At 36.5% G+C, this 20,867-nt stretch overlaps 1 protein-coding gene across 2 annotated transcripts in view; it reads right to left on the reverse strand.

Moving 5' to 3' along the window:
* Positions 1-6,047: 6,047 nt before the first annotated feature.
* LOC149787330 (mitochondrial inner membrane m-AAA protease component paraplegin-like) overlaps positions 6,048-20,867 on the reverse strand; it is a 96,106-nt gene continuing 81,286 nt past the window's right edge. For both annotated transcript variants that reach the window (XM_089977871.1, XM_089977872.1), the window contains 2 exons: positions 20,496-20,573; positions 6,048-10,428 (listed from right to left, as the gene is read on the reverse strand). In XM_089977871.1, the coding sequence (XP_089833997.1) occupies positions 10,306-10,428; positions 20,496-20,573 (201 nt within the window). In that variant the 3' untranslated portion in view covers positions 6,048-10,305. The remainder of the gene's footprint in view (positions 10,429-20,495; positions 20,574-20,867) is intronic.

The raw sequence follows: 20,867 nt of genomic DNA on the forward strand, positions 1-20,867 counted from the left end.
ATTAGTTGAGCCTGCAGAGGTTGATCACAGGTCTCAGTGTCATTGAACTTCTTCAACAGAAACAGTCTTAAGTAGAAGCCTGGAGTATACAGCTTCTGTGGTGCATCTGTTTTCACTGAATCGCTTGGGAGTTCTGTCATGAAGAGGACAGAGTGAAGGAGGCTTGATAAACAAGATTCTTAATCCAGATAAGGGTGCTTGCTCTAAAGATGTTATGGCAACTCGTAAGCTACATGTTTTCTGATCACCTCAATTCTACATTGCACAGAAGAAGAGCCGATTGTGAGGATGCACAAGGCTGAGGTATGATGGACAATAAAGAGTGAGAGTACAAGAATGTATTTCATCCAGGTTTGTGTTGTTGGTCATCAGGACGATAGCCATGGTGTGGTAAGAAACCCCTTTTTATGACCTTGATATGATTGCTTCCAGCCTTCTCAGCGAGGTGAAAAATTGCTAAGTAGTGATGTTGTTGTTTGGTTAACACCATTTCTCAGAGTATGATGGGCTATACATGGTGGCCAATATAACTGGTAGATGACGAACCCGGGAAACCCTTGTAGTAGTAGTGAGGAAGTTGATAGCATTCCTCATAGTTTAGAGGTGGCATTGAAAACTTGCAGATCAACCTTGACAAAGTAAGGCAGTCATGCCAAAAGTAGGAACATCCTTTTCAACATTAGGTATTTCTGAACAGTGTGCATCCGAGTACAACTTATACCAGTGAGATCAGAAGCTCGCTGGCAACTGATTCATGGAAAAGGAGGTTTTTGCATTACAGGGTCACACATTGTTTCCAAGAGACACCTGGTGATTTTGCAAGTTTTGATGCCTTAGGCAAGGTTCGAAATGATGGACTATCATTGTCATCATCAACATCCACAGAGGCTTTGACCTTGTAGATAGGGATGACTGTAGGTGGAGGACATTCAGATGCAGGCATGATATGATAGATATTGTTCTATTAGTGCCTTAAAGCTGAATTCTATCCATTCTATTGTCAGATCTGATGATTCCAGCATTTCCATTTCCACCCCTTTATCTAGTTGGGGACTGTCTTCCTCTTGTACACATAGGGTCCATGGGTTCAGCATTCCAATATGGCAATGATGCCATATCATTAGCATGTATACATTTCCTCATAGATTATGTTGTTAAAAGTGTTGGTATACTTGGATGCTAGTTATGCTTGGGCAGTTTGACTCAGTTGGTCTGTGTAGAAAGTTGGTTCCCTATGATGTGGTATGGTAATGTTTGGTCCAGCTGGTTGGTTTCACTGTGTGGTATGTTGGACATAAGATACCATGGCTGCCAGAATAATGTGGACAGCTGGCTGACTCATGTCTCAGATAAATGACTTGTGACCACTGTAGTCACATACTGCAGACTTGTACAGTTGGACAGGTTGGTTGACAGTTGGAACAGCAGATAAATGCCATGATGGTCATGCAGTATGGCCATCTGTCCATTCAAGTCAAATTGTGATTCATTTAATCCAGTCAGCTAGCCATCCATCTGTCTGAGTCAAATAATACACCCTCATGTCCAGCAAGAATATTGGTGTGCATTAACAGAGTACAAGATATGGCATATTCATGCATCACAGGCAGAGATAGATATGATTGCACCCTCACCCCTCACTATTTGACTTTGGATTGTCATGCTTTATGGATTTAGCTAAAGGCTTATCCCCAATGGGATCCTGAAAAATTTCTTCTTGTTCTGTTGGTGACAAACTCGACAGTATAGTATTAATCGGAGAGAGCATACACGATTCCAAGTCTTGCTTGGATTTGTCTCAATTCAGCTGCATTAAGATCTGGTGCTGTTTTCTGAATCTTCATGGTGGGTGGAGGGGGCATCTCTGTGTCTAAATCTTCATGGTGGGTGGAGGGGGCATCTCTGTGTCTGAATCTTCATGGTGGGTGGAGGGGGCATCTCTGTGTCTGAATCTTCATGGTGGGTGGAGGGGGAATCTCTGTGATTCTTAAGCAGGACATATGATCAGCACTTTATGCTTGGAAGAAATATATATTGCTGTTGTTTGCCGCTCTTGAACTGTTTTTTAAAGGCATTATGCTCTGTATTCTCTGTCCATACCACACTCATTTTACAAGAGTGTGACAATTACAAGTGTGTGATGCAGAGCAAGTGGTACAAAGCAGGCACATTTCATGAACGTCTTCTACTACTTCATATCTCTTGCATTTGCTTAACCACGTTGTCATCTCTGTAGTGGAAAGAGAATAAAGAGAATATACAAACAAGTGTATACAACACACACAAACACACACACACAATAAATTCCAACCATGTTATCCAAAGACCATGCCCAGGAAATCCATTGGTGAAAACGTATGGTGCCAGTCAAAGAAAATTGTAATGAAAATGATACAATATAATAATTTGACAGAAATGTATGCACCTTTTCGAACAATTTTACTTATTTTACCACTGAAAATGAAAAGTGGAAATTACAAATAATACATAAAACTTATCAAATTTAACTGGAATGTCTGGAGGACACCTTAGCACATGGCAGCAAAAAAAAAGTGGTTCAAACAAAATCTAATGGTAGCCACCTAGCAGGTAGAAGGGGAGTTAACCTGTAAGAGTTTCTTCCCTTTGTCTATATAATATGAACAGTAAAAATGTTTTTTATGTCTTTCCAGGAGGGATTCGAAGCTAGCAAATAAAGTTTTCCTAATGTAATGTGATCATGTATTTTCCAGACTTTTTTTTATACTTAATTCTGTAATTTACTGGAAGGAAATTAAGTAAGATTACTAACTCTGTGTTGAAAATGATGGAAGCAGTGACACATGTAAATCAAAGATACAATGGGGGGCGGGGGACATGTTTGGGGTGGGGGCAAAATTCCCATTAAACAATTTCTTTTAATCGGTAGAAGGCATCATAATGAAATGCAGGGGGAACCAGACTTTCTTGCTACATCACTGCAAACATGATAACATATCAAATAAAATACATATTACAAAATCCTACAACATTATAGCTGTTGTCAGAAAATATGATGATGCCATCACACTATACCACTATGGATTGTCCATTGTCGTAATAGATAATACTGTATATTGATGGTGATCTCTGAGTATTAGTTAAATAATTTTGAAGAAAAAGATTGATCATGCTTTTGTAAGTACAGTATTAAATAAGGGGTGAAGTTAGTTACTAGGTTTGCAAGTAATGCTTCAGGGTTCAATCAGGGTTGCATTTTTGCATTATTGGCACCCAGAAAGCATTGATGACCTGCTCAAATACAGAACATATGTCTACACTGTATGGCATGAAAATAATGTGCACAGATACTGCATTGCTCCACACCCATCATGTTCTGGGTCCTCTCTCTCTCTCTCTCTCTCACACACACACACACACACACACACAGAGGACTTTTGAAATGCTAATTTTTGCCAGTTATGACTACTTAACTGCTGATGTGTCCATTTTCAAAAATACCCCCACCATGACATTAGTTGTACCTTCTTTTTCATCCTTTATCAAGTAGCAGTTGATTTACTTGGTCATGTTCATGTAAAGACAACATTATCACAAAACACTGATGAATCAATAATGACCATCTCACTTGACCCACTTCAATAACTACACCCACACCCTTGAATATCACCATATTAACCCTTGATACGTAAAGTAAAAGGTGTTACTCTTCACTGACCAATCAACTAAATAGGTAGGCAACGATTATACCATATTACTTCACTGAATAAGCAATTTATATGTAACATTATTAAGTACTTTATATGTAAAATTATTAAGAACTTTATATGTAACATTATTAAGTACTTTATAAGTAACATTAGTAAGTACTTTATATGTAACATTATTAAGTACTTTATGTAACATTATTAAGTACTTTATAAGTAACATCATTAAGTACTTTATGTAACATCATTAAGCACTTTATATGTAACACTATTAAGTACTTTATATGTAACATTATTAAGTACTTTATAAGTAACATCATTAAGTACTTTATGTAACATCATTAAGCACTTTATATGTAACACTATTAAGTACTTTATATGTAACATTATTAAGTACTTTATAAGTAACATTATTAAGTACTTTATAAGTAACATTATTAAGTACTTTATATGTAACATTATTAAGTACTTTATAAGTAACATCATTAAGTACTTTATGTAACATCATTAAGCACTTTATATGTAACACTATTAAGTACTTTATATGTAACATTATTAAGTACTTTATAAGTAACATTATTAAGTACTTTATAAGTAACATTATTAAGTACTTTATATGTAACATTATTAAGTACTTTATATGTAACATCATTAAGTAATTTATACGTAACATTATTAAGTACTCTTTGCAGTGATCACAGTGCAAGTGCATAATGTGAAATGTGAACTGGAGCTAATGAAAATGATAGACACTTGGAATAAAGGGGAAACTTTCTTCAAAAAATGGCTGAGAGAGTTTGCTTTGCTCAGCCATGAGAATAAACTATTTTCAATGTTCTGCACTTCATGCATAAAAAACACAATTCTGTAACCTCAGGATCAGTGAATTTCACAAAATCAGCTCTGGTAATGTACTAGCATGGACCATATGCATGCTGACAAGGTTAACTATACTGCAGACAAAAAATGTTGGAAACTGTTTCTGACAATGACACAGAAAAAGCAGATGAAGCTATAAGCACCCTTTTCGGGAAAATTTACTCTATTTGGCAAGGACATTTTACCAAAGTAAAAGTTCCAATCTTTAAATGAACCGAGCAAGCCGAATGGAACTGTTATATCAAAACTTTACCAAGATCACAATCCCAAAGCTGAATTCCTTTCTTATATACCAGCCCTGTTTGAAGCCAACATACATCATAACTAGAGAGAGACCAGCTGACGAGATTGGGATATATGAATCAGCAGAAACATTTGATTCTTTCTTTACATTTCAAAGGTGAAGGATGCCCATTTGAAGAATTGTTTCGAAAAACTAATAAATCTATCTGCAGCCAATGCATTCATTATAACTGCACAACTGCTAGCTTATTTAGATTAGAACTGGATTTTTCTGCAGAAAGCGTACAGTGTGGGAGCTGATGAAGCTCTTGTTATGGTAATTAAGAACAAATGGTTTAGCGAATTGATTGAAGACTTGATCAAGGTACTTGTTTGACTGCTTGCACAGGTGTGACAATGACTATCCAAGAAATCAGTTACATTGAAATTATTCTGAATTCCTTGCACAAGCATTTAAAAGAAATCAAAAATATACCTGACAGCTCTAAAATTATGGCAGGATCTAATGGATGTCCCTAAAATGACCCCTTTTGAAGCTCACCTCATGCAATGGTTTTCCAGGACCACATCAACTGACAATGGGCTGTACTCTTTGATTTCACTGTCATGTACGTTTAAAGTGTAGTCTGATTTTGGATATCGTGGCCAACTGATTAAACAATGCCCTAACCTCTTACAAAGTTCTCTTTCTGACTCACTTTTGACATTTTTGGACAAAATGGCTTGTTAAACAAAACCTTAAACCAAGACTAAGGTGCTCATATTGACAAGCTTTATTAGAATCTGGGAATCTTACCTTCTGGGAATCTTACCTTAAAGCGGTGATTGAAATAAAGATGACAATGACATTTTTTTAAAAACAGTTCATCAACTAATGCATTTGCAAAGCTGATGAGCATCAACAGAAAATAATGTGTCTATCTCCAAAAATTTGCATTTGGATGTAAACATAAGCAACATAGATTTAATACACCATAACATAAATATCTGCAATAATGTGATTTCGATATTTTTTTCTTCAAAATTAAGATTCTTTTTACAAGTGATATCGTATGGCATACCTGCAATATTCCCAGACAGTGTGGGGTTTTTTTGAGACTCATGAAGTGTGTTTTGAGGTCCCATGGGGACCAGTTCACATGACCCCCCAAAAGCGATGTTGTCCAATTGAGAATAAGCTATTTTTTCATTGATAATGTCAGAGTGGAAATTCAGATCTGAATAAAAGAAAATAACATCTATTTTCTAGCATTTAATACACTCACAAGAAAAAATATTTGGTAGACTTAGTATTGTCAAATATCACAACACAGAAATATGTACAAACACATAATCAAAACCGCACTGACATTAAATAAAAACAAAGGTCTTTAAAATCCTTTGGTTGGCAAAATATAGGCTCAGTTAGATCCAGTCTTTGCTTCTCTCAATAGTTCAACGGGGGGGGGGTTGAAGGTAAAGTAAATGTCATCAGTATTCATCTTTGCACTCAATCAAGACTGGATGGCACTGTTATTCAAACTTACCTACTACAGATGAATGATGATAACAACCATAACATCAGCAATGTCACAACTGACGCATCTGACTGGTCTGAATATACATCGCATTCACGATACAACATTTCATTGTGGGAAGGGAGAAAAGAAGGGGGACATAATATGGGGGGAGGTAATACAGCAGTAATAAGCTACTGACCAGTATGTGTGGTAGCGCTTTATCAACACAAAACATGCATGTGTATACTTACTTTTGTCTTTCAATCAATCCAATTCATTTCTATAATCATTGCAAAAAGCATGGGTCAATTAATAGTTAGCATTTTAACAAGATTCACAATGAAAATAACTGCCAACAAGGAGTTCTGTAATTTATTTTTGTAGAGTTATGCTGTTAGCTTACTACTTCCTGAATCATTTAAATAAAATTAACCACTCCAGTACACTAAATAGACAATGGAACCGATCATGCTTTGTGTTTTCTATATGGAGGATTTTGCAAAAATGTTGTCATGGTTCACAAACTTGCCAAAAATCTAAATGCAGATGGCTTAAACATTCTCATTAATAATAATGTGCAATAACGCTTGTTATTATATGCTCATTTTATTCTCCATTAACTTTACATTGTCAGAATCTGCAGTATTTTTCCATATTGCACGGCTTCATATTGCAAGACATTGTCTAAAAACAGTATCATGTATTAGGAACTATTTTAATTGTAAACAAACAATGAACACTGATGTTGCAGATGCTTTAGCTTTTCATTTATTACATTTGTTTGTGAACAAACTCAACAAGCTGTTTCATCCCTTTGAATGTAGAGATGATAAAATGAATGATGTGGACAAGTTCTCCAAGTCACAACTGAAATTTTCAAAGAAGCAGATGAATAACGTGATATTCATAATGTTCACAACAAATGAGAGACACAGTATTGAAAATACCATTCTGATCATTTAAACAGTTATTTTGGACAAACGCTTGCAACTTTTTGCAAATAGATTGGTTCAGGTTATGACCAGTTCCCTCTAGGGTCTAAAACAGTAGCAAAGAAAAGCATATGGAGGTCAAGGGATATCGCATATCTATCAGATACATAACATTTTACAAGTCAGTCAAAATACTAAAGTTGAGAAAAAAAATGGAACTGAAGGTTTTGGCAGAAATCTAAGAGTCTCAGAACTAATAAGTCAAGATGATGAAGTCTTATTTCTAAATGGCAAGACAGAATGTCACAGAACAGCTGCATTACAATTTTCCCCATTTCACTTCTTTAATAAAATGTTAGGATAGCGATAGAAGCCAGGTCATGTACATAGGTGGGGTGATTGGGTCCCTTTAACAAAGAGCATGCAAGTGACAGGACAGAAACAAACATGTCTTCTTTAGTTGGTAATAAGAATGGCAATAAATATATTTACATTCTGCATCTTGAATTTCCTCAAAACGTACTTACTTAGTTATCCAAATCTGAGTTACATGACATGTGTCACAAGTTCCAAAACATGATACACACCACAAAATTTGCTGTAATTTTGACATCTACATTTCCAACAGATATCACATTCTCCTTACACACTCTGAATGAAATGAATATGATATTCCATAGCATCATTTTAATAATTTCAATTTAAAGAATTTATATTTTCCCCACATTATGATTCCAAACAGTGACAGAACAGATCCAAAAAATACAGTCCATCGAATGCAGAAAAATGGAACTGAGTTGGATTGACAGAAAAACAATATCCATCCATTCCAAACTGGAAATGTTGTTACAATGCACATTCATTCACAATATTACTCTGAATTTCAATTTAAAATAGACCAACTCAAGAATTTTTTAAAACCAATGTTGAGCACAGGATGAAGTTCAAAGGTTGCTGGGCGGTGCTATGTGCACATTAATATTGCTACTGTGTACTGATGAATCTACAGTTGTGTATTTATTTTGGATGCAGCATAAATTCAATTACTTTATTTCTTGTAGTGTATTCTTTTATTATTAAGCCTTAGGGAGGAAAATGAAATTTGAATGTAATAAAAAGGTCACTGCATTTGTTTGGGAAAATTTAAACTTGTTTTTTTTAAATTAATACTGAACTCCCAAAGTCATGCAGTATTACTCAGAAAAATTTGTTCATATTTTCCCATACAAATGAAGTAATCTATAATTTTTCAACATACATCTAGCATGTCTTTGATTTACCTATGACTGAAAACAAATTAGGTTGTTCCACTTTGTAAACTTTATCTATGCAAATTAGTACAGGCACCATGGGCACCTTCACAGCAGTCTTCAAAGGACTTAACACTTCCCCCTAACTATAGTAAATTAAGTAATACATGAAATAGTGCATGTTTATACCTGACCTTTCTGCCTTTCAATTGCCTCTATGACAATTTGCTGTAAAAACAGGATAGTTTTATGCGAACTCTGTGCATTGTTTATAATGCTATGAGTGCCACAAAAGTCAGTGAAATGTGAAATATCCATGGTCATAGTAACCTGCTTCTGTATCAAGTTTTATAAAAAATTTATGGAGATGAATCCCCTTACGAAAATTCTTGTTACTAGTTAAAAAAGAATACATACATACAACACTATGCTCCTCAGGTAATAATTTTTTTTTAACCAAGAACAGAGTCATGTGTATACAATGCTCAATACTAAATTTTTACTGGCATTCAGTACCTCTAATACCTTATGTACTAGAAACTTTAAATTTTATACCAAGTCAATTTGTACTGAGACCATTGTGAAACTTACAAAACAAATGATGTAATTTTGAAGTGCATTTAAATGCACACATCATAACTTTTGCAAAATCTGAATTCTGTTGACCTTTCTATCAAGGCTATGTGACATCATTTAAACTGTTTATCTAATATTCCGACTTGTGACTCCTTTGGACAGGACTAATAATATAAGACTGATAGACAATAGTACAGAAAGTTCATGAATCCTTTAGACTTCTCTATTAAGGACACTAATAACAAATATAGTTTTGAAACCAGAACTATTGTCATTGCATTCACTAAAAAAATCAATAATACACCCGACTAAACAAATCAATAATACACCTCACTAAATGCACGAATTTACTACTGCTTCATTGCTGCTAACAACTTCTAAATCACCCAAGTTGATTGGATTTTCAGATAGTGATTCAACAAAAGCAATATATTTGGTGACTGAAAACTTGAGCTTGTGTTTTTATAAGCAGATATCTGGCCTGAAGTGGCTGATATCCACTTGAGGAATGTATTTTCAAGGTTGTATAAATGATATCAGGCACAAAATTTCTTACCAACAGAATGTGCATAAATGCATAATTCAGCAACAAATCAATTGTTCTTAGTCTGTAGAGAGGGAAATCAAGGAAGAATAAATGTCAATAATGGGTAATGACTAAAGTTAAATAAGAGACAGATCAAGAACGTAAAATTTCAGAGTACAGCCTTATTCGGGTACACCAGATAATCAATAAGTCGGTAATTTTGTGTGCAAACTTTGGTAACTACTTGTAAACTTCAATGCCAAAGTATCTATCAGTCATTTTAAGCTGTCATTTAGTTGAAATATTCTATCTGCATCATAAAATAATATATAAAAATTAACCTTTGTCATCACAAATATTTTATTTCATACTTTTCAAAATTCTATTTTTAAAACTTGAGGCAGCCAAATATACTTTATCGCAAATGGAACTGTTACTGTCATTAAGAAAGTCCTCAAATAATAATAATAATAATATATAATGATAATAAAACATTAACCTTTCTCCTTCCATGTAAGAATTCTTGTTAATCTTCACTTGAATAAAGTTTCAAGTTAACTATCGAATAATCATCATAGAGAAATAACAGATAATCAATCACTGTTAGGTATAATCCTTGCAAACAATACACATCTTTAAGGAACAGCCTGTATAGTCCCATGATTGTCTGACTGAATATTGAAGAAAAACAGGCAGATCAAAAATCTGCAGGAATTATATTAATCCTTTCCATCCTTCTGGCTCTAGTAATTTTTTCTTCCCATAGGGAGGTGGGCCAATAAGAGCTTCTACATCTTCATAGGTCAGCACTTCTTTCTCCAGCAAGACTTCTGCGATCTGAAAAATAGTTTATCATTTGATTTACTAGACACCAAAAGAAAACAGATTGTGACCCTGATTCCTTATTTTCCATTTATTTTGGGACACTGTATTTATTGGAACACCATAAATTAATTGTTAACGTAATTTTTTGTGCACTGTATGTTTTGCGACACATCACTTTTATTCGAGTTGTAAATTGTGGAACACCCTTTAAATGATTTGAAAATTACATGATGAAAATGCACTTCAACTTAAATTTTATTTTAAATAATATAAAACTGTGTACTTAAGATAAAATTCTTTAATCCACTGCATCATCATTTCATCAACACAACCCTACTCCTGCACACATACGATCCATTCTTTTGGTGCATGAATATTTGTTAATCTTTTTCATGTGTGAAAAATTATTCTTGGAGGTAACAGATCTCCTGAAGCGGAAAATGCAAGGACTAAAACCAAATTTAAAAAAAAAATCTGCACAAGTCATGCTAATTCTCACACTTATAACCCCCATCTTATCGTCAGTCCATCCAGGAATGAGATCAAAGTACACAAGAATTTCATCCACTTTAATGATCATATTGTCAGCAAAATCATTTTCTTTTCTTCTAACCTTCATGAATTCATCAAATGATTTTACTTTCTCCAAATCTTCTGTGCAAGGCTGGGTCATTGATGACCGTACATGAAGTACTATATTGTGCCACTTAAAAAAATGCTCAAATGTTGCAATTTATTTTCCTTATTCCAGTGAATACTGGTGGAAAGGAACCAAAGTCTGCTTCCACATCTCGGATGACTTTGTATATTCCAACCCACCCATAAATAGGGTCAAATTTTAGACTGGATTCTTCATAGACCTGGTGATACTATTCTATGGTTCCCCCTGGTATCCCATGAACTTGCATCAGATCACCTCTGCATTATATGCCATCTTGACGTATCAGTCCCTAACCCTCCACCTTTATTTTCTACTAAGAGAAACCTCCGTATGATAAATAGAACAAAACTAATGCATGACATCCAAGCAAACCTAACAGCTTACTTGCCTCCTACAGCAGAACAACTCGATAACTACTTGCGTTCAGTGTTTGACAAACATGCCCCAACAACCATGTGCAGAGTATCAATTCAAAAGTGTTCCCTGTGGTATAGCAGTGTGAGGGACCAACTTCACACTGCTGAAAGAGACTTCCATGAAGCTGAGAGGCTTTGGCTTTCCACCAGACTCACTATTCATAAACAAATCTATAAAGCTGCTAAGAAGAATGTCACAAACATAGTCCATGCAGTAAAATCATCCCACTACAGAACTAAGATCATGGAAAGTTCCAGGTGTAAAGAGCTCTTCGAGATTACTCACAAGCTAATGTCAAGGAACAAATGTACACCACTTCCAACTACCTTTTCTCCAAGTGACCTTCTGGACCGGTTTGAAAATTTCTTCTGTGACAAAGTACAAACTATTAGAGATAAGCTTGACAACACAATTTCAATTGACTCGTCATCGTCGTCACCATACAGTTTCAATAAAGAATTTCAGCGGCAACCATTAGCAGCATTTGAACTTGTTTCTGTGGATTTAGTACGTACAATTGTGATGAAGAGTGCACCAAAATCATGTGTACTTGATCCAATTCCGACATCAGTGCTGCTTGAGTGCTTAGATCCAAGATTGCCTTCACTAACTTATGTTATTAATACCTCTCTCTTATCCGGGGAATTCCCATCATTTTTCAAAACTGCCATTGTAAAGCCTCTGCTGAAGAAACCAACACTTGACATTAATGATTTAAAGAACTACCGTCCAGTTTCTAATCTCCCATTCATATAAAAAAAATCAAAGAAAAGTTGTTCTATCCCAAACTGTATCTCATATGAGTTCAAACAGTCTTTTTTAGCAATATACAACCTGCATATCACCCTTGTCACAATACTGAAACTACTCTTTTGAAAGTAGTTAATGATATTCTCTCTGCCTTGGATAGCAGAAAGATTACAGTCCTCACCCTCCTTGACTTGTCTGCAGCATTTGACACAACAGACCATGATATATTACTTCACCATCTCCAGCATGTATTTGGAATTCATGATACAGCCTTAGTGTGGTTCAAGTCCTACTTGGTCAATAGGACACAAATTTTTCTGCAAATAGAATAAACTCCAGCCCAGTTGATCTATGTTGTGGTGTTACACAGGGGTCTGTTCTTGGACTTGTTTTCTTCTCTCTTCATTCTATACACTCAGCCATTCTCAAGTGTCATAGATCATCATCCAGTGTCTCACCAATTGTATGCTGATGACGCCCAAATATACAAATCTAGCCACCCAACTGAAGTTGATGCTACCATCCAAGGTGTAGAGAGGTACATTTCTGATGTGAAGTCATGGATGATATGTAACAAGCTACAGATGAATGATGATAAAACTGAAGCTATTCTGATCAAAACACAAAGACTTTCTCATTCACATCCTTTACCTCAAACAATAAATATCAGCAACACCAACATTAAATTCACACAGTCAGTACGAAACCTAGATGTTACTCTCAACAGTACTCTCACATGCACCAACATGTCATGAACATGTGCAAGGCTGCATATCTTGAGCTGAGATGCATCAGCTCCATTCACAAATACCTTTCAGCTGATGCCATTAAAACACTTGTGCATTCATCAAAAAGCTAAAAACACAGCTATTCGGATCATCCTTAGAGTACCACGATCAGAGCACACCTCCCCCTGCTCTGTACATTACTCTGGCTATCCATTCAATCCAGAATCAAACACAAAATTTGTTCTCTGTGCTACGTTTCACTGATGGACTCCAGTCCAACATACCTATCTGACCTCACCCATATGTAAACACCAGCAAGATATTTATGCTCCTCTTCTGACAATCATATACTCATTATTCCTACTATGAAAACGAAGTCATATGGGCAATGTTCTTTTGCATACCAGAGCCCAGCAACATGGGATGAATTGCCCACTGAACTTAGACACAAAGACAGTGATCTCATTAAAGAGTGCTCTTAAAACTCACCTATTTCGAATGCAAGAAATAAACTTAACGACCTAATAATGTTTCCTATTGTAAATATTTTCAGTATGTTTTATGTTTTCTAATTTCATGGTGTGCTTTTTTGTAATCATATCATTATAAAAGATTTTTTATCTTAAAGGCGTTGTCTAATGTTGTAAAGCGCTTAGAGCTTCTAAAGATTAGGCACTATACAAAGTCCTCATTATTATTTGTTTCTCAATGTTCAGGTCAATGAACAATGTGTTGTGTGTTATCGGACATAAGCGATATATGCTACAGTATGGATACCTATGCTGCATATACGGAGTTCGTGGATATGTTTTATTCTTTAATGCTCACAATGAAAAAAGAGGAATAAATGATAACAACACAAGGTTAGTTTTTTCATTTTATTATCAAATAAGTGTTTTATCTATTTTATTGCAATGTGCAGTGGTTGGGGGGGGGGAATTCAACTTACTTCATTTTGTTTCTTAAGTCTTGGACATATGATGTAGGTGAAAAAAAGTTTCACCATAAGTTCTGAGACAGGAAAAAAAATTATTTTATCTTGTACCAATATATATGGTAAATATGGTATACTCAAAGATGACAGTAGACTTATGACGCTATGTGGTGAAAACTGCAAGTCCGCAGAAACCATAAAGCAGACCACCCTTCTATCAAACAAGAGAATTAACATTGCAACATGGAACATGAGGACAATGCATGAGACAGGATAAACAACATAGGTAGCAGCAGAGATGAGGAACTACAGCCTATCCCTACTGAGCATTAGCGAGACAAGATGGATTCTATCTGGACAAAGAAGACTGATGACAGGAGAGATGCTACTGTATTCAGGACATGAGGAAGATAATACGCCTCATACACAGGGGGTGGTGCTCATGCTGTCAAAGCAAGCATATAATGCACTGATGGCATGGGACACACATGGGCCCAGAATCCTTATTGCAACATTTAGGAGCAAGAAGGAGAAAATAAAGATGAAAAAGAAAAGGACCAGTTTTACAACAGACTACAGAACATAGTAGAGAACTTCCCAGACAAAGACATCAAAATCCTCATGGATGACTTCAATGCCAAAGTTGGGTCAGACAACACAGGATATGAACAAGCCATGGGGATCCAGAGACTGGGGAAGATGAACAAAAATGAAGAGAGATTCGCAGAGCATTGTGCACTGAACAACCTAGTCATCGGTGGTACCATCTTACCCCACAAAAGAATCCACAAGAACACATGGATATCACCAGACCATGTAACATAAAATCAGATTGACCACATCTGCATAGCTAAGAAGTTCAGAAGATCCCTGCAAGATGTGAGGGTGAAGAGGGGAGCAGATGTGGCATCTGATTACCACTTAGTTGTCGCAAGGCTGAAACTTAAGCTGAAGAAGAACTGGATGGTGGACACAAAAGAGAAGAAAACAAAGTATAACGTCAACCTGTTGAAAGATGGAAAAACTAAGGAGAATACAGACTGATGCATAACAACAAGTACCAAGTGCTACAAATGCTTCTTGAAGATGAGGAAGACAATGCAAACAACAGATGGCAGAAAGTTAAGGAGGCAGTAAAATCAAAATGCCAAGAAGTACTAGGCCCCATGAAGCACCAGAAGAAAGAATGGATATTAGCTGAAACATTGCGCAAAATCCAGGAGCGGAAACAGAAGAAAGCAGCAGTAAATAGCAGTAGGACAAGAGCTAAAAAGTTAAGGTACAAAAAGAGTACACTGATGCCCACAGAGAAGTGAAAAGAAGCATCAAGATAGACAAGAGAAACTGCATTGAAGGATTGGCAGCAGAGGCAGAAGAAGCGGCCAGAAGTGGAAACATGAAGAAGCTGTACGACATCACCAAGAAGCTGTCCGGCAAGTACAGCAAAACCGAGAGACCTGTAAAGGACAAGCAGGGAAAGACAATAGCAAGTACAGAACACCAAATGAATAGATGGACAGAAAATTTTGAAGAACTGTTGAACAGACCAGCACCACTAAATCCCCCAGAAATCCACCCAGCCAACGCAGATCTCTCCATAAGCTGTGACAATCCCACCAGAGACGAGATCAGGAAAGCCATCACCCAGCTGAAGAACCGCAAGGCAGCTGCACCTGATGACATCCCAGCAGAAGCTCTCAGAGCAGACCTAGATACTTCAGTGGAAATGCTATACCCCATCTTTGAGAAAATCTGGGACGAAGAAAAAATACCAACTGACTGGAAAAAGGTATACCTTATCAAAATCCCAAAGAAAGGCGACCTCAGCAACTGCTCCAACTACACTGAAATCACACTCTTGTCAGTACCAGGGAAAGTCTTCAACTGGGTCCTCTTGGAGAGGATGAAGGAGTCCGTCAACCCACAGTTACGAGATGAGCAAGCAGGCTTCCAGCAGAACAGATTGCGTATGGACCAAACAGCAACTCTTTGCATCATAGTCGAGCAATCGTTGGAATGGAATTCTTTGCTCTACATCAACTTTGTCGATTATGAGAAGGCATTTGACAGTGTGGACCAACACTCTGGAAACTTCTTCACCACTATCACAACCAAGCTGGTGATGGTGATCAAGAACACTTATTATGGAATGTCCTGCAGAGTCGTTCATGCATGACAGCACACAGACAGCTTCCTAGTGCGGACTAGTGCAAGGCAAGGCTGCTGGCTGTCATCGTTTCTCTTCCTTCTTGCCATCAACTGGATTATGAAGATGTCCACCAATGGGCAGAGAAATGGACATTGTGGAGTCAGCCTGAGGATCTGGACTTTACTGATGACCTAGCGCACTTGTCCCATAGTCAGCAGCAAATGCAGGACAATACCAATGTACTGGCAGCCACATCAGCACAGGTTGTCCTCAATATCCACTAAGACAAGACCAAGATCCTCAAGATCAATTTTGTCAGTAACAACCCAGTCACACTGCAGGGAAGTCCCCTGGAAGAGGTGGGAGTCCTTCACTTACCTGGGCAGCATTATCAACCAGCAGGGTGGCACAGATGCAGACATCAAGGCAAGGATCAGAAAGGCGAGAGCAGCTTTCATACAGCTCAAGAACATCTGGAGCTCCAAGGAAATTTCCTTGGCTACCAAGATCAGATTGTTCAACTCCAATGTGAAGTCAGTCCTACTGTATGGAGCAGAGACCTGGAGAACCATTAAGTCGACCATAAAGAGAGTTCAGACCTTCATCAACAGCTGCCTAAGAAGAATTCTCCAGTTCTGCTGGCCAGACACCATCAGCAACACAAACCTGTGGCAGAGAACCTCCCAGCTTCCAGTACAGGAGAGATCAAGAAGAGAAGGTGGGGATGGATAGGACACCCTACGTAAGCCGCCAACCAACATTACCAGACAAGCATTGAGGTGGAACCCTCAAGGCAAGCGGAGAAGGAGCCGACCAAGAAACACCTAACAACGCAACCTCGAGGCAGATATCAATAAGATGGGTCACACCTGGAGTCAGCTCTAGAGGATGGCACAGGACAGAAGCCTCTGGTGATCTTTTGAGGGTGGCCTATACCCCGGCAGGGGTGATGGGCAAACTGACTGAACTAAAATATGACAGTCTAAATTACTAGATACTGTAAGTGCTGCCCTTGCCTAATCTAAATGTTAAGTAGGAGAACTGTAAGCATTGTATTATATGCCTGTTCCATATTTAACAGTCCTCTATGTAAGTGTAAGGACTAAAAAATGGGTCTTAAGGACTTTTCAATCATGGTATACAGCACTAAGCATGTAGTGTGGAACTCACTGTTCTTACCCTAATTGAAAATCATCCACAAAGTTTGATCAATTAACTTTAGAACAAAACTATTCTGTTCAACACATTTTTTATTGAGGTACAATGACCAACTTATGACCCCAAATCACTGTCCCTTCTACACCATGTCATTTTGCAAAAAAACATTGTTCTTCTGTCAGTAGCACTGACATTGACCCCAGTATCAATTTGTTTTCTTTACCCAATGTGCAAGTAATCTATAAACTTTGGTGCATGTACACCGTTGGAGAACTGGATCTTTTATGCAGAAATCAGTTTCTTCTATGTCACAGTAACCATGACCTCTGACCTTTACTGAATCTGAAATAGATAGGGTTCATCCATAGCCCAAGTGCATGACATCCCCAAAATTTAGTAACTGTAGATGGTAAAGAATTTGACTTCTTTGCCTTGCTGAATTGAAATGAAATTGGCAACAGCTAGATAAAATGGACAATATCACAACATAATAGCAGATGTAAAACAAAAATAAAAGTTGTGAAAGTCATCAGCTGGAATGAAGTGGTCCACTCTCATTATGTTTTGTTTTCTTAAATCTTGCTTCTAAATACAACCAACCTTAGGTATAATAAACTACTTGGGACTTTCAGGAAATTGCATCATTACAATATTTTGCCACATGGTCTGAACAATTACCACCAGCAGAACTGAACATAAACCGCTGTGATTAAGTAACTTTTAATTACCTTCATAAAATCAAAAACAAACACTTGATGCTGGCAAACTAACCATGGTGTCTAACTCAGATAGTTTTGTTATTCACTAGGTAATGTTTCTGTTTCAGAAATTTTTATTTCAGGAAGAAATGTTTTGTGGACAAGAAGGAAATGTTTTTAACTGAGTCACCTGGAAAATGTTACTGTTGCTTTTGGTCTCCTGCATAAATATGAAATATTTTATTCTATGTACTGTATTCCCTCATTATAATGTTGTCAACGGTAACCACAGATTATACTACCTTCAAGTGAGGCCACATTATACAAACAGTACACCATCATTATATGGATGCCACAGAGTATACTGAATGATATACATTATACATAATGAAGTACAGAATCATTATAATGCTGTCCATGAGAACCAGAGTATAAACTATTACAATGAGAAACACCTTCTAATGAAGTACACAGTTCATTAACACTTGCTCATGATGATGTCCATGGGAACCATGAAGTATACTACATTAGAATAAGACCATACTATAATGAAATACATTACTCCCTCATGCTGTCCATGGCAACCATGAAGTATACCACATTAGAATAAGACCATACTATAATGAAATACAGTACTCCCTCATGCTGTCCATGGCAACCATGAAGTATACCACATTAGAATAAGACCATACTGTAATGAAATACATTACTCCCTCATGCTGTCCATGGCAAGCATGAAGTATACCACATTAGAATAAGACCATACTATAATGAAATACATTACTCACTCATGCTGTCCATAGGAACCATCAAGTATACCACATTAGAATAAGACCATACTATAATGAAATACAGTATTCCCTCATGCTGTCCATGGGAACCATAAAGTATACATTAGAATAAGACCATGCTATAATGAAATACAGTACTCCCTCATGCTGTCCATGGGAAACATACTTCCTCATTATAATGCTTTATATGGGAGCCACAGTATACCAATTTAAAGTGAAACACATAAAAATGAAGTATCTGATACCTATAATTTTACTACCAATCAATGAAATGGGTTTCATGGCCACACTCACCTTAGAACAGGAAACACATTATAATGAAGGGCCTTATAACAAGGTATTCCTTATGATGGGGTAGCCTTAGATACAGTTGCTCCCCAAAGTTTAAATGAGGAAAGTCTGATCTGTGTATTGCTTCAAAGGGATACCTTAAATTAAAAATGAATCCCCTTCCATATAATACCACCAAATCTGAGTTATATAATTGTGTCAACAAGCTGTATGTCAACTACAATGACTGGTACACAAGACTTGTTTCTAGCTGTATACAAGCTGTATGTCAACTACACTGACTGGTACACAATACTATTTCAAGCTGTATACAAGCTATATGTTAACTACACTGACAGGTACACAATACTATTTCAAGTTTTATACCAGCTCTATGTCAACTATACTGACTGTTACATAATACTTGTTTAAAGTTGTACTCAAGCTTAATGATGTTATTTGGAATTACTGAAACCTATTAAGTCACTTAGTTAACTTCATGTTAATTCCCTATTTGTTTACACTGTTATGCATGTTATAGCTACACAGATTAATAATTATACATTATATCATTAATATGTATAAGTACCAGTTGTTTATGTACATGTCAGACATGAGGGCTATACATGTTATTTCAAGTATACATAGAATAGTTGATGGCCTCATAAGATTAGTTCTTAATAATCCAGATACCCTTTTTATAATAATAATAATAATAATAATAATAATAATAATATTGCACCAAAACCTGAGAACCACTGATCTGCTGAGCACTCATTTTACTGTTATTATGACATTCTATTCAGGAGGAACTGTGATAACATTTCTAAGGTGGCTGCTGTTGTGGCCACATTTGAAGACAGCGTAGCATAATTTTCATGTAGGGAAAACCCCTCATTGATATGACTTTCTGTTTGGGAGTAGTAGCAATAATAAGACTTTAAAGATGGCAGCTGTGAAGGCCATACTGGATGTCAGATCAGCACCACTTTCACTTGGGACCAACGAGGCCTTGGAATGAATGTGTGTGTAAATCCATGGCAATGCACCACAAAATTTAGGAGGAGTTGCAATAGGAAACTTGTTCTAATGAATGGATGAGACAGACAATATGCTATTCCATAAGCTGTTTTGGTCTATGACTATTAAGCTAAATATATTTCTTGGACAAAACAAGGATAATAATATTAAAGTGGTTGTTAAAATTATTATTCATATTGCCATACATAAACTATATACATATTACCACATATAAACCACATACATATTACTATACATAAACTAGCACGGTTGGAGGATAATGTTCATCATTTAAATACACGATCTAAAATAATAGACATTTAATACATGACTCACAGGTACTTCCACAACAGCTTCTAACTGGTTATCACAGTGCTGATAGAATTCAGTGCTGGAATAATCTGAAAATTGTTTAGACAGAAACTGCCCAGCAAAATTTTAAAAGTGTTCTGGGCTGTATTATAAAGGGTTTTCCCATACTACCTATAAAAAAAATTATATACCTTTTGCAGTTTATCTTTGTTATCCAGAATGACCTTCTCCGTGTGCTTGTAAGCTCGAGCCACTAAAGAACTGGCTTCCTAAAAATACATTAAAACAAGTAGTAAAATCCTTAGGTAACTTTACATCATAAAATATTTCCCCAAGCAATGTCCATCCCTGTAAACATCTAAATAACTTTACCTGGCCAAATGTTTCCCCAAGCATTGTTCATCTCCATAAACACCTAAATAATTTTGTCTGACCAAATGTTTCCCAATCAGACATATCCATATCAGATTTGTGTTAATACACACATGCTTCCACTGCATTAAAAAAATCCAAAATGTGCAAAAAGAATGACCACCCCAATCTGCAAAATTCATTTCAATAAA

The sequence above is a fragment of the Sinohyriopsis cumingii genome, chromosome 12, assembly GCF_028554795.1.
Source record: "Sinohyriopsis cumingii isolate HCF-2022 chromosome 12, ASM2855479v2, whole genome shotgun sequence".
In the NCBI taxonomy this organism is placed as follows: domain Eukaryota; kingdom Metazoa; phylum Mollusca; class Bivalvia; order Unionida; family Unionidae; genus Sinohyriopsis; species Sinohyriopsis cumingii.